Source organism: Hippoglossus hippoglossus, chromosome 5 (genome assembly GCF_009819705.1).
Source record: "Hippoglossus hippoglossus isolate fHipHip1 chromosome 5, fHipHip1.pri, whole genome shotgun sequence".
In the NCBI taxonomy this organism is placed as follows: Eukaryota; Metazoa; Chordata; class Actinopteri; order Pleuronectiformes; family Pleuronectidae; genus Hippoglossus; species Hippoglossus hippoglossus.
Genome location: NC_047155.1, coordinates 11,556,332 through 11,574,416, shown reverse-complemented (window position 1 = coordinate 11,574,416; position 18,085 = coordinate 11,556,332). Strand labels below are relative to the sequence as shown.

General features: G+C 40.1%; 3 protein-coding genes across 11 annotated transcripts in view; 1 reads left to right on the top strand and 2 right to left on the bottom strand.

The window, feature by feature from the left end:
• Positions 1 to 255: 255 nt before the first annotated feature.
• On the bottom strand, positions 256 to 12,473 carry znf362a (zinc finger protein 362a). 6 transcript variants are annotated; one of them, XM_034584518.1, is made up of 9 exons: positions 11,256 to 12,473; positions 7,502 to 7,565; positions 6,052 to 6,292; positions 5,225 to 5,350; positions 3,590 to 3,917; positions 3,063 to 3,287; positions 1,978 to 2,056; positions 1,680 to 1,838; positions 256 to 1,581 (listed from the first exon to the last, which is right to left on the bottom strand). In XM_034584518.1, the coding sequence occupies exons 2-9, from the start codon at positions 7,562 to 7,564 to the stop codon at positions 1,462 to 1,464; spliced, it is 1,341 nt and encodes a 446-aa protein (XP_034440409.1). In that variant the 5' UTR covers position 7,565; positions 11,256 to 12,473; the 3' UTR covers positions 256 to 1,461. The 6 variants fall into 6 exon arrangements, with proteins under 6 accessions (XP_034440409.1, XP_034440412.1, XP_034440414.1 ...); XM_034584521.1 differs by having other exon boundaries at positions 6,052 to 6,259; XM_034584523.1 differs by having other exon boundaries at positions 6,052 to 6,253.
• Positions 8,010 to 17,859, top strand: LOC117760996. 3 transcript variants are annotated; one of them, XM_034584515.1, is made up of 4 exons: positions 8,010 to 8,290; positions 14,421 to 14,570; positions 15,543 to 16,665; positions 16,997 to 17,859. In XM_034584515.1, the coding sequence occupies exons 1-4, from the start codon at positions 8,272 to 8,274 to the stop codon at positions 17,061 to 17,063; spliced, it is 1,359 nt and encodes a 452-aa protein (XP_034440406.1). In that variant the 5' UTR covers positions 8,010 to 8,271; the 3' UTR covers positions 17,064 to 17,859. The 3 variants fall into 3 exon arrangements, with proteins under 3 accessions (XP_034440406.1, XP_034440408.1, XP_034440407.1); XM_034584516.1 differs by lacking the exon at positions 8,010 to 8,290 and adding an exon at positions 13,727 to 13,933; XM_034584517.1 differs by having other exon boundaries at positions 8,012 to 8,290; positions 15,543 to 17,859.
• Positions 12,557 to 18,085, bottom strand: part of trim62.1 (tripartite motif containing 62, tandem duplicate 1) — a 40,871-nt gene continuing 35,342 nt past the window's right edge. For both annotated transcript variants that reach the window (XM_034584513.1, XM_034584514.1), the window contains exon 7: positions 12,557 to 13,687. The gene's annotated coding sequence lies outside the window, so the exon portion shown is untranslated. The remainder of the gene's footprint in view (positions 13,688 to 18,085) is intronic.

Here is an 18,085-nt window from a genome sequence, read left to right as displayed (position 1 = left end):
ATATATTATGCAAAAATTTGTAATTATTTATATGCCTGTTACACCTGTTTCCTTTTAATTGCTGTTCAGTATAATAGATATTACAAAGAAGTGTCAAAAGGTGTTGTTTAAACGCTTGTTTACATCATTCATTTTTTTCATCCACATTCCAACTTCAAAGCACATGAAAACATCGAAAATGACTTGTTTTCTTCAAGATTGTTTTTTGTTTGTGTGCAGCCAGGAAAACTGAAGAAAGACTTGCACCAATACCTGTTCTTTTTTAATCATTTATTATAAAACGGGCTGACAGTTAATATAGTTTATTTACAGTGTATATCATGCTATGATATAAAAGGCAAATGTAAAATGATAAAACAACTGAGTGGATCCTAGAGTTGTAACAAAGTTAAGGCTTAAATGCATAAAATGTCAACGTGTTTGTTCATAAAACAACAACAATATTATTCAAATAGGGTTGATGCCTCCATTAAACATTATAGCTGAAAACCCCACAGAGGAACCTCATTATTGATGTTTATTCATGTGGCAGCAGCAGAGTGGTGGTGACTTAAAACCACATTTATTTATTTTTCATATCCAAATAAATACAAAGTAAACAGAAGTAGTGTAAGTGCATCATTCATTGTTGGGAAATTAAATTGTTAAAAATTCTGGAGTTTTGACAGATTTTTAAGTGAGAATTGAACTTATTAAAATTGAACTAATTTAGTTTTTGGTGTCTTACATGAAAAAATGTATAAATGTGCTTCTATTTTATTTCATTTTTAACTCAGTCATATTAAACTGAATACTTGTGTCTTCCTTTAGCATATTTTTCTAACACTGACGATTATACATGCTAATAAAAACACCCATCCATCTCATTTACGAGTCGCACATCCTGGTAAAGATGAAAACAGTGTGAAAATTACTGAAAATAAATGTTAACATGTCATTTATGTGTTTATTATGGCCACGTGATTGTGAGGTATTGCAAACATTGACATAAGTGGACAAGTGGCACAATATACATCCATCGTATAAGCATTCATCTTTATGTTCAGTTGGTCACCGGGCTAACGGAAGACTATTTCTGATGCAAATACCTTTTTTTCTTTTTTGTAAAGACTTGGGTAAAGAAAATAAAGGACCATATAAAAAAGACAAAGTGATCTGTTATAACGCAGAAAGTTTAAAAAGATTTTCCATGTAGCTGCCAAGAGCAAAACCACTTTACTATCATATAGAAAAAGACATTTTGGGCCCGTCATTTCCAGGCCCGAAAGTGCTGAGAAGTCATCTTTGGATGTCCCCAATAATACTATCTGGTCAGCAAGAAAGGAAAGGAGGACACGCTCATTAAAAGAGCACCTCTTCACAAGATATGAGTACAATCTGGCACATTTTTAGAACCCACTCATGGGTTCAAGTCCGTCAGAGGAATGCTGAAATATCTCAGGAAGGAGACGTGCGAGGAGATCAGATGAGGGATATCCGTATAGGGAGGTTGGGTGAGTCTGTCCTGTGGTGAGGCGAGTGATGGGACATCACATGTTCCACCACTGTATGCTTAGCCAGGTGCTTCATAAGATACGTCTCCTGGAGAAGAAAAATAAGAGGATAATCACACTTTTAAGCGTCGCTGCTGCAATAACTTCATATCTTAAAAGCAAGCTGGATTTGGATCGGCAACTCACTGAGGTGTATGCCCTGCCGCACATGCTGCAGCAGTAGGCCTTGGCATTTTTGATGGCGTGTGCAGACATGTGGATCTGCAGCGAGGCCGAGTCTGAATAGGCACGGTAACAGTTGGAGCATTTGAAGGGTTTGTCTTTGTTGTGCTGCCTCTGGTGAGACTTCAGCAGGAACAACAGAGAACACACAGACTGAGTCACTTTCACAGCGTTGTGAAAGTTGTTGCCTCACAAACTTCATTCAAGCAGTGGTGGATGTTGGTGCTAAAACAGCTGAAGGAGAAAATTACTTAATGATTACCTGCAGATTAGAGAGCTGAGTAAAAGCTTTTTCACATCCCGGATGGGCACATTTGTATGGTCGGTCGCCTGTGTGGATCCTGAAACGGGAACAATAACAGGTTAGACAGGAGGCTTAACGGACTTTGAAAGCTCTGATATACAAATGAAGTACTGTGGCTGAGTAAACACATGGGAACAGACCTGTAACCCTACCTTTTTAAATATGTGCAACGTTTGTAATTGTAACATGTATTATGTTTAAAACTTTTTAAAAATATGAATAACATGTTTAATTACAACATGTAATATGCTAAAAACTCTGTTTAAATGAAGCAATGGGAGATATGTTTAATGGTTATCAAACTTCTGAAAAGGCTCTTGGACATATACAGAAGAAATTGTGGTCAATGTCTTCAGTATTATTTTTTACAAAAAGTACAGTGATTTGACAAACTGGCTCATTATAAGAGTAAATGTGACCTTATCTCCTGTATCCCCAATGCAATGTTCACAGATCAAACTGTGAGTAGTTTTCATAAGGACGTCTTTGGTTCAACGGTTCGTGTTGAGAACTGTGGATTAATACATCAAAACAAAACTATCTCTCTGGCCGCAGCAGGAACCAGCCGAGCAAAGTGAACAAAGAAAACAAGTTTTTTTTTTAATTCAAGGAAACCAACATCCTGTGCACAAAAATATTGATTTATGCTTTGTAACAATTGGAACTGATGTAGATGACTGTTGTACTGAATGGATTTTAAAAGAAATACATTTATAGAAAAACTGCAAAAAAAGCTTTTAATCTGTGATTGAAAGAACATATTCCTCCATTTTAAGATAATAATGATAATAATAATAATAATAATATTAATATTAATATTAATATTAATAATAATAATAATAATAATAATAATAATAATAATAATAAAAACGTATTTATAAAGCCCTTTTTAAAAGCAAAGTTTACAAGTGCTTTGAAAGCAAAGCAAGAAAAGTAAATAAGATGAATCATCTTAATCCACCTCAGCTCAATATTTCTATGGAGATTTTATGCAACTTTTGAATAAAACTTCATGAACACAATGATTTATTCCAACGTCTGACCTGGTGTGCTGCTGCAGGTGGGAGAGCTGGCGGAAACATTTCTCACAGTAGGAACAGCGGTAAGGTTTGACACCCAGGTGTATGCGCAGGTGCTGGGCCAGGTAGGACGCGTTCGCAAAGGACTTGGTGCAGTGAGGACACTTGTGAGCCTTTGCCTCTGTGTGTGTTTTAGAGTGAATCTGCATGTCTGACTTGGAGAAGTAAGTCAGAGGACACATTTTACACCTGCAACAAGGAAACAGTGACAGAGAGCGGAGACATACATTAACAAAGTGCAGACAGACAAGTGGATTAGGGCTATACAGTGTAATTCATGCATTCATACAAATCCAATTGCAGTTTGGCTCATGAAACACTTTGATTTTGACCGTTTTATTGGATTAAGTCTTTAACGGTTTGTGTTTCCTTCCTCTTGAACTTGACTCCACTTTTGCATTTACCCTCTGGCCTGTTCCAACACCATTATACAGGAACCAAAGTATAACTGCAGAGTGAGAGCAGCTGCATAAAAAAAGATCCTGCCTCACCTGTAGGTCTTTCCCTCTTTGGCAGTGATGGTGACACAGGCTTGGTCGTTGCCCGAGGCGAGGATCGGGTAGGGCACCACCAACAGCGAAGACCCGTTCTCTGCCTTGATCCTCTTGCGGCCTCGCTCCTCTTTTGGAGGGGGCCCGAGGAGTCCTACAAGACCCCCGTTGTTTTTCCCAAGCTCCATCATGTGGCCACTGGCTAACCCTGAGATGAGGTGAGGGGTCGGCGCTCCGCACAGCCGACTGTGGCTGCTTGAAGTGGGCGTAGTGGGGGTGATGATTTCTGAGGTGTTGAGGTTGCCTGTTCTGGACGCCAGCGCGACACCTGATGGGTGCAAAAATGAAGAGATGGACGTGACTGTAAAACATTATCACTGAGGTTTTACATTTTTAAGACAAAAAATTCACATTAAAATGCAAATAATAAAAAAATATAAGAACATCAAGGAGAAAATTATATATTAATTTTGATTTACTGAATGTGCCTAAAAAGATTATTTGGATATGTAGAAAGATATGTAGTTATATATCTTTCTATGAAAGTTCTATGTAGATCAACTGATTTGAAACATGTACCGGAATGATGCTTTTAAATGCAAACGTAAATCCTCATAGAAAAACACTGATATACTATATAAAAATACATATAGGTTGTTCTGTGTTTGTGTGTACATATATGCAGTATTTATTTACCTGACAATCCGTCTGAATTGGCATTTTATTCATATTTCAAATTCACTTTTGAATTCTTTAACAGAGCCTGTCTACATATACATCACATGGAACAGACTAAATAAATGCTTCACCTTGACAAACCGTTGACAAACACAAATCAGTGTTTATCAGTTAAAATTCCCTCGAACGTGACCCGACTAACAGATAATGCAAACTGCAAATCAGTTTTACTGCCTGGCACTTGTCGGTCTCCACCAAACATTACACTCATATAATATATGTTTGTTCTCTGCCTGGGTTTTCTCTGGGTACCCCATCTTCCATGTAGATTGGGGTGAGATTAATTTGAAACCACTATAAAACATTATTGCCGTCAACTATAAACACACATAAATACGTCAAGGGCAACAGTCTCTAAAATCATGATAATAAAGTTTGTCAAACAGAGACAAACAGCTAGAGACACAGTTGAGACGTTGGGCCTGTTACTCGGTCATTTAGTATCTCATGAGCTTGGCTGCAGATCAGGTCCAGGGGTTAAAACTCAGCTGAAACTAGACCTGATTACTGTGTCATTAGTCATCAATAAGTCATATTATTCTTAATATTTCAGACTATATCTGTGTCAAATATACACTATTAATTTCCATTAAAATGATGCTGTACAGTATATAAATACATTTGGTCTGTAACTTAATACAAAGGATATAAGTAACCATGTTTCTAGTATTTTCTTTTATCTGACACCTTGATTGTAGTGTTTAAAAGGGTTAAAAATTGTAAAACATCTGAAATTGAGAAATAAATAAAATAGTCTGAGCTGTTAAAATACGTAAAAACCCCACAAAGACTGATTTCTATAGAAGTGTGAGTAACGTCCTGAACCTTCAACTGTAGATTAACTAATCATTAACTAACCCAACCCAACCCAACCCACGCTGAGAGCTGTGTGGTTACCTGAGACGTGGTTTGTCCTGGACGGATGATCAATGAGTTGGCGCAGATGCCAGTCTTCCCATAAACCTCTGGCTTTTATAGCTGCCTTATCGTCCAGATTCAAGTTTACGTCCCCCAGAATACGACCTAGTAGAGATATTCAAAAGATGTTTGTTTAAAAGAAACACAAATACTTTACATAAAATATTAAACAACTTATGTGACTGAATTCTCCCAGCATGGGTACGAAGAAGATATGTCTGTGTTCACCAGATTAGTTCCATATACGACCATTAACAAAGCATCAAAGATAAGATGTTCAATATTATTAACTGTGATAACCATTCTGGCTCCACTTTATCTCAGGCATACCAGTAAAAACCATAGACTGTACATAAAGATGGTGGATCCCAAAAAGTGGATCCAAAACGTCTTGATAACCCCCTTGTGGCTGGCTGCAGTATAGGTACAAGTCAATCTTATTTTTCCCAAAGATGTTTTCTGTCATTTTAGGTAGTTCTCATCACACTGATAATTGATCAAATGATGGGTTTTCTGGTAAGTTTGGCTTTAATTAGCTTTTTGATGATATAAAAACTGGGTGAAACGTCATGATTGACAGTTGAGAATGACTCGTGATTGGTCAAATGCATGTGTAGGCGGAACCTCGATGCCGCAGCTCCATCCCCTGAAGGCTACTGCACAGATTGTAGCTCCAAATGTGCAAGATGGCAGCTTTTGTATGCAGGATATTTTGGCTTCATTTCTGAATAGTGGGAGGAGGTGGAGACGCTTTGTCCATCTTTACCTACAGTCCATGTTAAAAACTGTGGTCACAGTTTGAGTACCTGTGACTGAGCTGGAGGTCGGACGGGCGTGCAGGGCGATGTCGGGCTGAGATGAGCTGTGGCTGTGGAGAACTTGCATCTGCTGGGCTTTGGACATCCCGTGCTGGCCACTTTCTACCTGACTGGAGGGAGTCAGCAGGGGCTGTTGGGAAGGAGCTGAGGCAGCGGGAAGATGTGGCGGTCTGATCTTCTCTGCCATCAGCTGCTCCTTGATTTTATTGATCAAGACTAGGTTATCCAGCTGACAGCCAGGAAACAGCATTTGTGACAAGAGAACAGCCATGGTCAGTTCAGTCGGTGTCGGTTTATGACACGATGGTTCCCTCTAATGGCTGACACCTGACATTGTCGCTACAACTCGCCCTGAATGTCTCTGAGGATCAACAACAAGTGCACCAGTGGTTCACAACCTTTTCGGCTTGTGACTCTTTAAAATCAAGTAATGTCTACTCGAGTGAATCACGTGAATAATTAGTTTAAAGGGAATTTCACAGCATGCAGCATATTACTTGAAGCCAAAAAGGAAACTATCAATATTTCAAAATGACTTAAAAAATAAAACATTTACTTAACTCTAATTTCTTTCCTTTTAATGTATCTCTTTAATCATCTAATGTCGTCATTAATATATCCTCTATCTGTTCTCAACCCCCAAATGGTGAACCACTATAAGGATAGGAAGATATGGTAATATTACCTCCGCCAAGGAGGTTATTTTTCATCACTGTACCTTTGTTTGTTTGTTTGTTTGTTTGTGAACAAAATTACACAAAAGCCACTGAGCTGTTTTGTACTAAACTTGGTGGAGGGATGTGGTATGGGTCAGGGAAGAACCAATCAAATTTTGTTACGGATCAGGGGACAAATCACAGTTTTCGATTTCTGTAACATTGTGAGATCTGCATTTTTTTTAAATGTTAACTGTTTTTAATGGGAATCATTCACGGGTACTGATCAAGTATATTTAGGGGACTGAAATCTATGAGTGTGTGAAATTTGCTGCAGCTTGATTGTAGGTCTGGGGACTGTTGGGCCTTGGCGGAGTTATGTGCTCTACTGAGTGCCATTAGTTACTTTAATCCTTTGTGTAATACTTATTTGCTTTCCTGCTGAGAGATATATCAGAAGATCAACACCACTGTCACATCAGTATTGTAAATATGTAGCCACCAGCCAATTAGCTTAGCTTAGCATAAAGACTGGAGGAAACAGCTTGCAGTGTTACAGGTGGTCATGTACCCGACTATTTCTTGTTATCAGAAAACCTGTAAAAACATCAGAGTGAAATCAAACTTTTAACAGAACCATTGTCCAGAATATAGATTACCATATCTCCCAATAAATGTCAAACTACTGCTATAAACATTTGCAAATGGTGCAATGACTTTTAATTACATTTAATTTTTTTAAAGTGTGTTGACAAATAAGTGTGGAAAGCAGAGTCACTCACCTGGCCAGACATCGCAGTGGGTGGAGGCCAGAAATACGGATTATTAAAGCGAGGTTCAGCCATCCTGAAATGAAGGAGCAGACAAAACAAAAAGAATCAGCGCACCACTCAACCTCTCCATTTAAAAAAGGGCATTGAGGAAAGTTTGAAAAACAAGTATAAGCTTGTGAAGCAAAACATTTTTTTTTCCTGACATCCTTCTCATCTTGCGTCCCACCACCTTTTTGTCTCACCTCAGGTTAAATGTTTCCTGTAAATGCATGTGTCGCCCTATTGTCAGTGTAGAAACCAGGGGTTGGAAACTTGTGTCAGTGGCTCTCCGCCCAGGCAGCAGCTGACTGTTTGATGTGATGATTTGGGAGAGCTGGTCCCGGTCTTGTGATGGTGCATTTTCAAAGACATTCTGTATCGGTTCTCCTCCTTGCCAAAAAGTGCAAGAAGAGATGTAGTGTCCTCATGCTTTCTTCAAGATGTTCAGTGATGTCAGCAAGAAAGTTTTTTTTAAAGGACATTTAAGTGATGCAGAGTCCAGCGGCCTTTTTCTCTCCCCGTGTTGCCTGAGACAGGCCCTCACGAGGTCACCACAGCTAGTTAGAGGACTCTTCACAATGGTTATCAGAGAAAGCAGAAGTGTTAAGAGTGATGTGGCAGATGCTAATCTGTGGCTGTTGGTCAACTCCTACTGCTCGACACACGCAAACTTGCTGGGAACGTGAGAGTCCGATGGAGAAATACAGTCTCACCTCAGAGTGCAAAAAAAGACCTGAGTGATGTCTCAAAAGGTGAGAGGCCAGTAATTCCAACTAAATAAGGTGAATATTGAATAACTTAGATAGGGTTGCAGTGAAACCACATCTGTTTGTAAGAGCGTTTTTCTTTCCATATCTGGGGTTGTGACTGCAAAATAAAAGCACGATTCTCTTTTTAACGTACAATATGTAACTTCCCCTGCTGGGGGTCTCTTACTCAAAACAAAATAAGAAACTCAGGAAAAAGCCTGATGACGTCGTGAAGCAGTGGAGGATCATGGGAGTTGTTGTATGTAAGTTGTGGAATGGGCGGCGAAAATGAATAAACGTATTTCATTATGAGTAACCAATACAAAACATGGAGGAAAAAACAGCAGACAAGCTAAATGGATAAAAGTGTGTTATTACTGTGTCTTTCCTTTGTTCGCCTGGAAGTTAAATCAGGCAAAGCCACAGGTAAAGTGGATATGATGCTCCTTGTTGAAACATTTTTAGATAATTTAGGTACAGATGTCAACAATATATATATAACATAGGTCTAGTCATTTTAGGCATTTAAAATAAAGAATTGCTACATATTGTATCTTTAAAGATCAATGCTTGATCCAGTGGCTTTTCTACTGACCACATAGAAAGACGCCTTTAAAATGTTCAGGCAGAGAGAGCTGCTTGCTGCTCCTGTTGCGATCTGAAGGCCTTTCTTTCCATCGCTTCTCTTTTCAACCGTGTATGAGGTTCTTTTTTTTTTTCTTCTTTAAACATTTTGCATTGCGTGCTTTGGCGTGCTTCACCATTCCGAAGTCTGTTTGGCTTAGCACAGGCATAACAGAGTCCACGTCTGCGGGCCAAGACAAACAAAAACGATACGTCCAGGGGTACAAGCATACAGTAAAGCCCTCAGAATATTTCTCTAATGATGCCAGTGGGGATCAGTTTCACTTCCTGGAGGCTTTGTGACTCTGGGGAGCAGGCTCAGGAGTCTGACTGCTGCAGGACATCTCCTGTGTCACTTTTAGAAATGCCACACTTCACCTAGAAAACACTTAATGGTTGCAACAGGGTACCCTACACGACCATGTATGGTGGTACATTCAGTATTTCATGTGTTACAATCCTTACAATCAGCTGGTTCTTTTTTTTGCAGATACTGGTGATGTAGAGGAAGGTTTAAGCTCCTTTACTTGTGCCACAAGACATGATATTTTCTACATATGTTGTCTGCTGTGCGTTTGTTTGTTTCTAAGCAAGAAAACACAAAAACAACCTGATGGATTACCACGAACCTTGGTGGAAGGATGTGGTATGGGCCATTAAATCTTGGTGCGGATACAGATCAATGGATGAATCCAGGATTTTCCCCCCCACTTTTTTTAGTATTGCATAATTTTTCAACATTTTCACCATTTCCCGGGAAATAATTATGGATTTTGATGGAGAAAAATAAGGCACCAAAAAAAGGCACAAAAACAGATTTAAATGTGGTTTAATTGGAGATTATGATTGTGTCAGCCGCTGTACGGTTCCAAATCAGGCTAGAAACTGACCACCAATGTGTAGCTGAGTTAATAAAGATTCAGTAGGGAGACCGTTTTTATGTATCTTTTAGTTTTAGAACTATAGATTATTGTATCATATTTTGTTGTATCACATCGTATCAAATTGTATCATATCTTATTGTATCAGATTGTACGTATATCGTACCACATTGTATCGCATAGTATCACATTGTATCGCATAGTATCACATTGTATCAAATTGTATCGTATCGTATTATATCGTATGAATATGACTCCCTTTGGAAATGGTTTGTAAGATGAATCATTACCAAATAGAAAGCCACAAAATCAGCCACATCCTAGAAACACAAAATAAATCATATTTATACTTTACTCAACTTATCTATGAAGCAATAGTAAATAATTTGATAATATTAATAGGTCATTTTTTAAAAATATCTTATGAACTCTTGTAAAGGGAACCCGACAGTTGTACAGATATACTATAAACCAGCCAAGGCTACATGCTATTAATTCTGTAATGCCGGATGAATGGATGGATCTATCTCTGTACCGTCTGTTATAATAATGCTACAGATGGTTAGTAGTTAGTCAGGGTCAAGTGTTATCACAGTGGTGCCACACAGAACTATTTTAAATCTTAATATCTCAGCTGCAACAAGCATCATCAGTGAAACACAAGAGGACTCTGGAGAGATCCAGGCCTACTCCTCCATCTCTAAAAAAGACAAAAGTTAGGATCAAGTTTTTTTTCTCCATCTTTGTACCTGAATTATTCCTCATTCCCCCGAAGGGAGCAGGAGCCGATCTCTTCAAATCTTAAGAAAAAAAAACCCCGGAGCAGCTTGAAAAGCGAACACACAACATCTCCTCCACGGAGAGAAACGATCCTCCGCAGCGCCTCGCTCCTCCTGTCCGCCTGCCTGCCTCTCCCACATTCTCAGACAGTTTATTAAAAAATTTCAGACAAAAGGAAAACAAAAATGGCAGCCCCAGTCTTATTTTTATAAGCACCGGACGCCATATTCTGCAGATCTGAATATTATAAGCAGATACATTCTCCACGTGTGGCTCCAGCGCCGCCGCGACGCGCCCTGGATGGATGAGGCATATTTGCATTAAAGCCTGCGAATGATTGTTTACTTTGATTTGCAGGTTTGAATAGCCCGGCTGGAGGAGGAGAGAGGAGAGGGGGGAAAAAAACCCTGACACTTCCTACAACAATCACCAAGCCTCTGCTGAATGCTCCGCAGCCTCCGAGAAACACAAACCCAGACGTCGACGTTAATCCCCGCGCGTAATGGAAGCTTTGATTCGCTCCACGGTGGAAAAGAAACCGGAATCCTTCCAAATGCTGCTGTTTTTAAACGCAACTTTTGCATGACTTAAACCAAAAAAAAAATAGAAACGTCGACCCCGGAGAGAGGGAGAGAGAGAGGGGGAGAAGAAAAGGAGGGAGAGAGAGAGGAGGAAGAAGGAGCAACATACCTGAAGCAGCGAGAGGAGGGATATTTCTTTTTTTTAAAATTGTTATTATGGATTAGTCTCTTCTTTCTGCTCGCTCTCTCTCAGTCGGACTTCAAACCTTCCGGGTCGCCTGCTGTTCACTTCTGGGTGCTGCAGGCGAGGAATTGTTCAGCACAACAACACCAGAGATGAAGCCGAGGGTTTTTTAACCCATTTCGTGGTTTTTCTGTCTGATTTGAACACTGCTGCTGCTGCTGCTGCTGCGGCTGCATGTGTCCGTGCAGCTGCTGCTGCTGCTGCTGCCACGGCACATGAACCCGTGCATGTGCCTGGGGAAGTTCATGGTTACGCGAGGTTCTCCAGCTAAAGTGGCAGTTTTTAATATTATTGCATGTGCGAGGCTCACTCATTATCACTGGGGATAAACATGCACAGACAGCACAGCACAGCAGAGAGAGAGATAGAGAGAGATAGGGTTGGGGGGGGGCAAGGTCCAGAATGAGTGTATTAATATGCTGCATCACAGGTGTCATCTAATCCAAGCTCTGTGCACAAGCTGCGCGTGTCACAGCCAGGTCACGACCCTGGTGTACAGTAGATATGAAGAGTAATCCTCTCAGCAGCAGCAGCCGTGTGGCAGGATGATAATGTGCTCTGTGCTGAGCTCAGCAGGAGATGGCACTGCTGCCACAGCTTCAGCCACAGCTTCAGCCACAAGAGAAAACATGGTGGACTGCTCCTTTACACGTGATACCAGCCACACATGGCGCTGAGAATAAAAAAAGATCTGCATTTCAGACTTATCAGAAATTTTATTTACGAGGTTGAAACAATTTGACAGATTCTACTTTACGTCATTTTGTGGCGCTGTTGAACTTAACACACAGTGTGTATTCCAAGTTGTCAACATATTGTGTGTATTTTTTGCAGGCGGTACTCAAACATTCTACTTAAGTGAAAGTACAAATAGATTAACGAAAATGTACTAAAGTAAAAGTTCCACATTGACTTGAATAGAAATCATTAAGTACTTGCTTTTAAATTGACTGTAACCTAATACAACTTGCTTTTAAATGTACTTTTACTCTTTAAAGCAAATACCTTTACTCAAGTAAAAGTACAAATAAATTGACATGTACTCAAAAGTGAAAATACCACATTGACTTTTCTACTTTACATTCTTACTTTTGAGTATAGTTCAAGTAGTTTTAATACAAATTTATTTAATTGTAGAAAGTACAGATATTTGCTGATTAAAAAAACCCTGAGTTCCTCTACGAGAGCTAAGTAAATATATTTTATTACATCCCACCACATACTTGTCAACAACACCAATAGATTAGAATTTTCAATATTACTTAATGTTTGCGCTCAACGAAGCACTCATGGTTGTTTCACACTCATACACAAACAAAGACATATTCAAATACCTGTGTTTACATATCAATAACAAATGCAAAACTCCACAGAACTCCATCTCATATATTTGCAGTGAGTCAGTCACACGGATGCAAAATCACCCAAATGTGAGGACGACCAATAATCTGAGAGATAAAGCAGACAGAGCGTGTTGCTCTGATACCTCCGCACAATTCTCCTCCTTACAATTGACCTGAGCAAAATGTTTGAATGTTTTCTAATGTCATTTAAAATAAAAGTTTTTTGATTCCTATTGCTGAATGTATGTGGTTGTATCTGCTTAAAATAAATATCTTGTTGATTGTGTGATTATGTACCCATGACATTAGCAGTGCAGTTACTTAATGTGCATTTATTTGCTTTTCTAGAGCTTTTCATCACATCACATGGTCTCATTGAAATTAAGTATTATCTTAAGACTTGAAAATTGATCACGAATGAACTTATTAGAGTCTGAGAGTAATGTTTGGAAATCCTAAAATGAAAAAGAGTAATTCATAGTTAAATGTATATATTTTTTGCAACTCATTCTATGTGATAAAACAGTTTGAGCTTGAGCTCCAGTCTTACAGAAACAGTGCTGTGACCTGGCATTAAAACCAATGTATCTAGATGTAGTCAGGGATCAGAGTTAATGAGCCAGTGTTCCCAGGAGAACAATATGAATAAATAATGTCCCATGTTGAAGAGGACCTGTCCAAATACTGCACGTTGGCTATTACTGAAGGATAATGTTAATTATGATGCACAGGCAACATTATAACAGGATCTGAAGTTAATTAAAACACTGAAAACCACAAATTAGTCATGTGTCTGGACCCCATTAAACTATTAAACCTGTATCGACTATCAAGATAAAGAAAGTTTTTCACAGTAGCGTTGTCTTCTGTCTAATCCTGCTTCATGCAACACCCTGAATGTGTGTGTTTTCTGTAACCCTTGAAATAACATACAGAAGATTCATAAGGTGGGTGTAAAGCAGAAATATTAAGACACACACACACACACACACACACACACACACACACACACACCTCTCACTGTTGTTAGACTGGTTTTCTTGAGCGTACAGACGCTGCCACACCCTCTGCGGTGCACAGGTTCTCTCACTTCCACACAGGCCAGGTGCAGGGAGCACAGGAGGGGGGGAGGAGGCAGGGTCATTATCCCCCCCATCAAGAGGGTGGAGCAAAGGGGGGTGGGGTGGAGGGGTGAAGGGAGCGGATGAAACATCTGAAGCTCATATTGACATGCTGCATTGACGGCTCCTGCCAGCACAGGTAAGAACTCATGAACTTCACAGCAGGTGACATTTTGTCACATGTAGTTTGGATTTTCTTCTATGACCATGTGATAGAGACAAAGGAAATGTTTTATACAGGTTGAACCAGTGTGATTGTTCAGTATTATTGTCATTATTATCTATGCTGTTAAATATGATGTTTTAATTGAATTCAAATATTATCATATATGTTGACAGAGGAAAGCTGTTGTTATTCCTGAGCTTCTTCCTTTTTGTGATCAACTGTAAACAGCTGTCTAGTCCAGGGTTCACTCCTAATTATTGATCTGCCACCACGAGGCAGAAACTCTCACTCTAACTAGAATCATGATGTCAAGTTTGTGTGAGTTTCACAGAAACTACAGATTTGTAATTTGCATTGTTGGAGGGATGGCATTCTCGAGCTCCTCCACCTTGAGGCACAAAGACAATACGTTTTCCAGACAGTGTGTTGACCTGTGTTTGTGTGTGTTGTTTTGTTCTAGTCATGGATGGTGTGTTGGAGGGAGCAGTGGTGTTGTGTGTATTTAAACTGGCCTGCAGTCTTCTCTTCGTGCCCTCGCTGACCGCCTCCTACAGCCCTGTCAGCTTCTGCTGCTGCTGCCTCCTGGTCTTCACCGACTTCCTGGCTGCAGGTGACGATCAGTCATTGTAGAAGCATCACAGATTAAAAATACTCTGTCAGTCCTGCATTCACAGAAGTACAACCACTAACATTTACTTCAAATTACCATACTCATTAAGCAAAAAGCCCCTTTCAGAAATGTTTAAGGTTTCAAAAGTATCTTTTTTACATGCACAAGGTAATTATCTTATTGCACAAGATACCATCTCGTCAAGATATTTATAGTTACAGCTTTGTTATTCAGATTAGTACATTAGTAAATACCATCTAACTCCAGCCTGTGTAGCTCTACTTACCATAACAATATCACCTGCATTATGGGCATTCAGGGACTCTAATGCATCATATTTCATAATTTAATTCAATGTTTTGTGTGTAAAATTTAAGCAACAATGAACTATTTCTGTTTAAAAGTACATTTCACTCAAAATGTAGTAATAGTGGAGTAGAAGTACAGGACTTGAGTAAATGTAATTAGTAACTTTCCATCACTGCATCTGAATGGTTGTTAATTAACACTTAATGTTAGGATATAATTAAAACCATGACACTCAAGAGAGCACATACCTCCACCAAGGCCCAACAGTCATCAATTTAAATTCACAAGTTGTGGATTTTTATTGGCATCTGCACCAAATTGCACATGCTTATAAAAATATCAGTCCCTTAAAGAAGTTGGATTTTTTTACCATCAAGATCCATGAATAATTCTCAGAGAAATCCCAGAACATGTTAAAAACACCCTGTCTCACAATGTTACAGGAGGTAAAAAGGCAATTCCTTTATTTGCCTCCTAATCCTAAGGGTTCTTCCCTGACCCATGTCATATCCTTCCACTAAGATTTGTGGAAATCTGTTTAGTAGTTATTGCGTAATCTTGCTAACTATATAAATAGCTCGAGCAGTATGTAGCCCTGGTTGCTCTAAGCCAGTCCAACCAGAATCAACTAACTCGCTGACTGACACTTTGTTTTTCACACAGTGTCTCTGAGTTTCCTTTGTGTCTTCGGGTCCTGGGTGACGGCTCCAACCCCACCGGGTGATGTCATTGCCCTGCGTTTCCTGCTGTTCCTCAGCCACACGTATGGAGCAGTGCTACTCCTGACCACACCTCTGATCGCTGTGGAGACCCTCAGCAGACTGCTGTGGCCTCACTCCGTCGTCGCCGCTCACAGGGCCAAGAGTCAAACAGTGGACGATGATGGAGAGCATTGTTATACTGGAGAGGTAGCCGAGGAGGACTGGGAGGACAGGAGCAATCCAGACAAAGATGAGGGGTTGTCTTGTGTTGCCGGCTACCTCTGCTGCCTGTCAGTGTGGGTAGTCGTCGCCCTGAATGTCAGGTGGCGATGGAAGCTGCAGGATGAGTGGGCTGCCGCCTGTTTGCACACAACCAACTCCCTCATCAGATGTTTACCCAACCTGTTCAGTCCCATACCCAGTGCTGTGAGTCCCTGCTGGGCCATGGCCTTCCTCTCCCTTCTCCTGCTGCTCCTGACCACAAGCACAAGCCTGCACATGCGACGCCTGGCCTCTGCACATATCCAGACGCATCAAACGAAACGCAGGCTCAACAATAACAGTGACAGTTGCCGGCAAGGCCTCGTTCCAGTCCGCTCTGCGCCCACCAAGCCTGTGAACTGTGGGATGTCGGTGTCAGAGTCGGCACAGTGTGTTGACCCAGAGAAAACAGAGAGCAGCTGCACTGTTCACAGAGCATATTCCTGGAACATTGAGCAGATGTTAGCGCATCACCATGGAGACATTGTCCTCATCTCCCCCGGGTGTTTGTCTGCAGAGTGGGGAGGACATGAGCTCGAAAGGACAAAGAGAGGTGTTCCTCTGACATTTATCACGGAGGGACATGTGGACTCACAATTCAGGAGCCAGCTTGGGTGGCGGCGGTGGGGTTTTCCCTGCCTGTGGGTGAATGTAATGATAGGGTTCGTGGGTGTGCTCTCCATCTTTGTGCTGCCTCTGAACCTCAGCGTGAACATTTTTCTGATCAGGACTATAGAGACACTGCTGGAGCTGTGTGTAACATCTTTGGTTTCATCTGCAGCAAGTCCAAGCGACACCTCAGCCTCTCACAATGAAGCGTTTGTGTAAACAGCAGACAGTGCGAGGGGAAACGTGAATGCCGATAGGAGGCTATTTGCAACCGAATCACCAGATTAATATTGCATGTGTGCCGAGTAGATGGCGGGTCTACCTGTCAAAACTGGTTTGGATATTGTGTAAATAAGCATTTCTGAGCAGCTATTCGCATGTGAGGAATAATATGTTGAAAGTGCTGAAATGTGCTGAGGAGGCAGGTTGAGGCGTGTCTGTCAGGGAGACACTAAACCCCGACTGAAACAGATGGCTAGAAGGTCTTCTTTTACTATTCAGAGCCTTGAGATCCGCGGTGATTTGTCATCTCCCAGTGTTTTACAGACTGAGCCTTTCCAGTGGAATACGACTAATCCAGGGGCAAACAGTGTTTCTGAAAGTAATGATCTGAGGTGTGCTGATGCTGCATCGCATAATCCCTGCAAGACGCAACCTATAAATAAATACTGAGTGATCTGAGGATGAACCACATGTTGTTTTCCTTCTTTGTAGTTGTGTCTCTGTTGGTTTAAAGGGACTCTGCTGCTCCTCAGAGGTGGAAAGTAACTAAATACTTTTATTCAAGTACAATTTTGAGCCACTCAAATCGAGTAGTTCCATTTTATGCAACTTTATATTTCAGAAGGAAACGTTTTAATATTTACAGGATTGATGTGACAGCCATAGTTCCTTTTCAGATTGAGATTGTACATAAAAAACAGGAAATGTGTATAAAATGGTGTCTTGTGACTCCCCTGTCTTCCCTTTTTGGCCTGTGATTAATAAGCAGCTTTGTTACATACTGTATCTATCAGTCTGTGGTTTAAATGGTTTCATACAAATAACAGTTAGAGGCCTAAATATGGCAATTTATCATATTTCTGAAAGATAAGACAAAAGCTTATCTTCAAACTTGTGAAGCAGAACTAATCAGATATAAAGTTCTTGAGTTTCATTCTTCAATTCTTCAGGGAGACCGCTGACCTTCTAGGAAAAAGGCTACAGGGCAAAAATGATATTGATAAACTACTATTAACATTAACAGTTAAAGACCCCGGGGGTTGATGGATTGTTGAATCCTTGATTCATTCAAATTTATATCTGAATGTCAGTGACTAACTTTTGCGATTTGTTTTTTTAGAAATGAAAAAATCCAAGACCCTCTAACAATGTCATACTAACAAGAATAAACTATTGATTACAAGAAAGTGACACCTTCAGTAATGGTTTGCTAATATCTACTTATGTCTGAATTATTACTGAAAAAAACAGACACATCTTATTTCCTTTAACAAAAACAACAAATAAGAATGGGAACTTCTTAAAAAGTGAAATAAAAACACCTTTGACCACCAACATTTCACATTTATGTTATTATGTATCAACAGGTGGCACAGGAGTAGACCGGTTAGTAGTGTAGCCTCAAAGCAAGAA

What these genes read in the sequence shown, in the direction of transcription:
- znf362a (XM_034584518.1), bottom strand. Translation starts at nt 7,564, where the DNA reads ATGGCTGAACCTCGCTTTAATAATCCGTATTTCTGGCCTCCACCCACT. An exon ending in GACCTCCAGCTCAGTCACAG is followed by an intron (nt 5,351 to 6,051) that starts GTACTCAAACTG and finishes TATCTCTACTAG; the next exon opens with GTCGTATTCTGGGGGACGTA. An exon ending in CACCTGCAGCAGCACACCAG is followed by an intron (nt 2,057 to 3,062) that starts GTCAGACGTTGG and finishes TTCCCGTTTCAG; the next exon opens with GATCCACACAGGCGACCGAC.
- LOC117760996 (XM_034584515.1), top strand. An exon ending in CACCGACTTCCTGGCTGCAG is followed by an intron (nt 14,571 to 15,542) that starts GTGACGATCAGT and finishes TTTTTCACACAG; the next exon opens with TGTCTCTGAGTTTCCTTTGT. An exon ending in TCTCACAATGAAGCGTTTGT is followed by an intron (nt 16,666 to 16,996) that starts GTAAACAGCAGA and finishes AGTGTTTTACAG; the next exon opens with ACTGAGCCTTTCCAGTGGAA.